Genomic DNA, 5,000 nt, shown 5'->3' with positions numbered 1-5,000 from the left:
GTAGACACAAATGCATATCTGCATTTTTTGTACACATTTCCCACATAATTTTTTGGATGCTCATCTCCAACATGTCTATTCCAGGGATGAGGGGTGATTAAGTCTAAGGTTAGGGTTAGGATTATCCTAGCCTTAACCCTAACCCTAACCCAGACCTAATCATCCCTCACCCCCCTCCCCCCCTCAGTGGTGGAATTTGTCCTCTGCACCTTATTAAGTCATGCTTTTTCAGCAACTTCTGAAAATAAGTGTGACACGGTACTGTATGTGCAGCTGAAAATGAGACTAGTGTATTTTTTGGTGGTTTATATATGGCTCTGTGTATTGGGTGTTTGCTACATATTATGTAAACAGAGTTATTTTTTTCATTCTTTTGCCATAATTTACTATTTTGTCTTTTGCATTTCAGAGTTGGTGGCTGTGGGTTTTGTCCATTCCTCTTCTTCCTTTCAGATTTGCATCTAGTGTGCTAACAGATGTAATTCGATGGATAGGTAAGGGATCCGAAGATTTGTATACATACTTCCTTAACATTTATTAATAGTTGTTATTACATGTATATAGACACTGATGAAATACCAGGATTTCTCCTTTTACTAAAGAATCATATCTTCATTGCACGCAGTAAACATATTTTAATTTATTTTTCACAATTCATGTGAGAATATACCGGTAGGTGTCGTCTTGGTAATGAACACGATTAGCCAATAAAACGTGAGCTTCCTCTTCATTGTAAGATACTTTTGTGCTTGAATATAATTCTTCTCTACTACATTAACATTTTTATTTACATTATCATGATTTGCTTTTCATAACTTTCATATCTTGTTTTATGTTACACAACATGCATGTTTTATTGGTTGGTGACCACTTTTTCATCATGGAAAATGAGTAAAACAAGTTGTTTTAAATCTGGACATTTCATCAATATTTATATAATAAAGAGAACATACTTGGGGATACGAGTTTTATCTTCTATTGCTGAAAGTATCTCACTCGTGAGAGATACATGTACATGTACTTTCAGCACTCGAAGATAAAATTCGTATCCCCACGCAGCCATATAATATCCTTTATTATTTTGTATTGCTTCTTATTGTGTGGCTCTGACTGTTCCACAATGTTTTGTTGGCTCCTGTCGTGAGAACTTTAACTCAAGTTTTTTTTTTCTTTGAAGTAAATATTCTCAACAAACACTCAATCACTCTGACTCATTCTCATGGTGTCAAAAACAATGTGCATGAATTTTCAATGCTAGTAATTGCTGGTAATTTTCAATGTGTTCTCAACAAATCAAATTTATTTCACATACAAAGTTGTCAAAGTTTGGCTGGCTTTGTGGCAGCATTTTGGCATCTTTGAATAGTGATCTGACCAAGGTTTTTATAGCGATCTGCTAAAATTTGGAACAAGAATATTAATACTCACATACTGCATTATGACTCTAGGAGTTTCTGCAAAATTTGTCATGGTGTGCAGTGATCTGGGTTGTTTTGGTCATTGTAAAGTCCAGGGTTCGTACAGAGTCTTGAATTTTTGAAAGAGTCTGGAAATTTGCAAACCAGTTTTCCAGACCTGGAAAAAGTCTGGAAAATTGTAAAGATAAAGTCTGGAAAAATGGTAAAATGTCTGGAGAATTTTTTGTTTTGAAAACTGAAACAAGAGCTTTATTGCTAAGTGAATTTTTCCAGGTAGTCAAATCTTATTTAAAATTTCATCTTTGGCGAAAACATTCAATCGCAGACCGAGAAGTCTCAGATCTCTCTTACACCGGCACTGCATTGTGGTTACTGTATGTTCACAGTGCATCATGGGACAAACTATATATACTAAACTTGGGTCTGGAAATTTAGAAATTAGTATTTTGGAAAAAGTCTGGAAAAAGTCTTTAATTTTGCAACCAAAAATCTGTGCAAACCCTGAAAATCAGATTCAGTAGTCTAAGAACTCTATTTCATTTAATAAGTTAATAATAAATCTGTTTTAACATGTTGGTAGTTAAAATTAACACTATTACTTTATTGAAGTGCCCCTAACCCTTCAACTTGTTAATTTTGGTAGATTCTCATATCTTTCAAGAAATAGTGAATCCTGATTTTTTTATGAGCGCTTGAAGTTAGTGAAACTTTTATTTTTTTGCACGCTATAAGCCCTGCTGCGCAAATTGTTGTCTTGTGGGCTTGTTACACTGTAGGAACAAGCCAATGAGAAGCGTCTGATATTTGACACTTTTTTAGCTAACGTAAGATAAAGACATTCCAACAACTCAAGCTTGCACAATGTCCTTATATGGAGTGGGGGACCAATGAGAACAATAGGTGAAAAAATAGTCACTGCCTTCACTTTTAGTGCTCGCAAAAAATCAGGATCCAATTAAAAAAAAAAATTCCGAAAATGAGGCCTTGAAAGATATGAAAATCTACCAAAAAAAATTTGAAGGGTTAGGGGCACTTTGAGTTAACCATTTTCTTATACACTGTAGGTGTAGGTCAGAGCTATTACTTTGTTATTCACCTTTTCTTTGTTTTTGTAATACATGTATAATAGAACAATATTCATGTAAAGTGCAAATTAATACATAATATTAAAGTTGTTATTACACAGATATTCACTAAAATGGCTTCCTCATAAAGTTATTAATGTTTTCTCCTTTTCAGGATCCCTCCTTTGGCCATCTGCATTTCAAGGCATAAAGCATTCTGTCGTTTTCTTCTTTCTATTAATGTTCCTATCTGTTTTCATAGTTGGGTTAATTCTTTTAATTTTCCCATTCTTTTGTCAATGCAGGGATCCATATTCATGTTTTATCAAAGTCGTCAGCTGGGCAAGTATGTCTTATGATATACTTGCCCAGACAAATTTTGGGTTGCGCGGGCAAAAATGCGGAAGTGTTATTTTACACTCTCCTCAGGAATTATGTATTTTTGCTCTGGAGTATTACGTTATTTGCACCATGGAAACCCGATATCTGCTATGACAATACATACTTGAATGTAGCTTACAAACTTACGATTCAAAGACCCAATGTTTCCACGCTCCTGTCTAGTGTCCTCCTTTTATATGCTACCAAGATTTTGTGTTTTTCCTGTTCGTAAGCAGCAGGTTCTGCTCCACATTAGATGAGACCACGAGTCACCCTTGTAACTCTTGAGCCTGCAATCGTTTCATGGAAAATACTGTGTGGTCAAATATGATGCCCAAACTGAAATTTCATTGCTGAGGAAAGCTGCATGTTTATTCCAAGGTTATTTTCTGGAAGTTTCCATTGAAAAGCAATCAATACGACAGTACATTCTATGTTATAACATTTGATGGCATTCATGAAAAGACATTATTAAAACCTCACTTGTCCATTGGATGATCTTTGGAGTTATTATACTCGTCTGGATGGGTTTTTGGATGTCTGGTACTTCTGGATGACTGTGAATATGGATCCCTGTCAATGTATCTTGTTATAATGTTGAACGTTATTGTTTCCCCTGTGGTGTATAGTATTCCTCTACATGTATGTGTACAGTATGTGTGTTGTTTCAAATAAGAAAACACAAATAATTTCTTTGCCACATAGCTCGCACAACTCCACTGGAAGATGTGTTGCACTTCAAGGCAGAATTTGAAAAGGATTATGGCACTACTCATCCGACTTTTTATCAAGGAAGCTACAGTCAGGTGAGGGAAAAAATGCATTCAAATGGGAGATTCGGAACAAAAGAATAAACACCTACACGTACACTGCCATGTGCAAAGACCACAAGCCATCTCAATTAAACCACCACAGACTACAGAAGGCTTTTTGGTGTCGGATGAAAGGAAAGTTACCAATCCAAACATTACAGTCTTATGTGATAATTTTGTGGGTTGCAGTGGAATGGGATTGAGTGGGATTGTGTTAAAACTGTTTCAACATGTGCTTTTAGTGGGCGAGTGAAATTTCAAGACACTGTAAAAAGGTCTTGAAATACATTGTAAGTCAGTTAGTATGTGATAGAACAAGCTTGGCATTGGCTGAAAATTGAATGGTTTTTTTGTCAGTTGGTCACTTCTTTTGTCTGTACAGGCCCTGTTGTTTCTCTTGCGAGTCTCAATTTGGTTTGTGCTCGGCTGTTGCATTTTTTTCAGGCTCTAAATGATGCCAAGAGGGAGTTACGCTTTCTTTTAGTTTATCTTCATAGTTCAGATCATCAGGATACAGAGGAATTTTGTAGGTAGGCTCTTAATTATTTCTGGTGGGATTAATATCACTAATGTTGAAAGGACAATGTTACTCTCAGTGGCAACCTTACCTTTCTAAAGCCAAAGGCTGCTTCCCTGTTGCTTTTGCTACTGTCTTGTGTCATTTAAAGTGTTTTGTAAAGTGGTAATACATGCTGTAGCGTTAAGTATCCAGACTGTCTGTCTTGCCTGATTTGAGAGGAAATTGAAATACATGTATTTCATTTATGACCTACATGGAAAGGGCCGTTCCAAAGTGTTACCATGGTTATGTCATACTGTACACCATCTTGCACCTTTCTTAAGGGTTATTACTCCTGCCAAGTTTAAAAAATATCGCTGTTACATTTTCAAAGATTATTTTTTTGATTTTGTGATCCATCTTCCAGTGGCAGCACTGATAACGTTATCACAATTTTGCTTAAGAGAAAACTCAAATATCACTGAAAAGGAAAAAAAGAAAAATGCAAAATGGAAAAGGCCATTCTTCATTACTTTGAAAACCCTTTCAAATAATGCATTAATTACAGGTGTATCTTTTTACTTCATAGGCACTAATTGCAAGAAATACAATCATGTACATAAAAAAAAATTAATGTTAAGAAAGTTAAATTGTAAACACACGAACCCAAATTTCAACTTCGTTTTCAGCTCAACAATGACAAATGAAGGATTTAAGGAATATGTGAATGGAAACATGTTATTCTGGGCTGCAAATGTGAAATCCACAGAAGGATACAGAGGTCAGTAAAAGTTCTTTAAACGTACTGTACAGTACACATCCGATT

General features: G+C 35.4%; 1 protein-coding gene across 1 annotated transcript in view; it reads left to right on the top strand.

Moving 5' to 3' along the window:
* Positions 1-5,000, top strand: part of LOC138004390 (FAS-associated factor 2-like) — a 22,433-nt gene that overhangs the window by 5,860 nt on the left and 11,573 nt on the right. The window contains exons 4-8 of the mRNA XM_068850894.1: positions 410-494; positions 2,658-2,687; positions 3,569-3,669; positions 4,120-4,205; positions 4,864-4,955. Of these exons, the coding sequence (XP_068706995.1) occupies positions 410-494; positions 2,658-2,687; positions 3,569-3,669; positions 4,120-4,205; positions 4,864-4,955 (394 nt within the window). The remainder of the gene's footprint in view (positions 1-409; positions 495-2,657; positions 2,688-3,568; positions 3,670-4,119; positions 4,206-4,863; positions 4,956-5,000) is intronic.

Source organism: Montipora foliosa, chromosome 1 (assembly GCF_036669935.1).
Source record: "Montipora foliosa isolate CH-2021 chromosome 1, ASM3666993v2, whole genome shotgun sequence".
Taxonomy (NCBI): Eukaryota; Metazoa; Cnidaria; class Anthozoa; order Scleractinia; family Acroporidae; genus Montipora; species Montipora foliosa.
The sequence above is the reverse complement of the archived record's forward strand: the minus strand, read 5'-3'. Positions and strand labels throughout refer to the sequence as shown.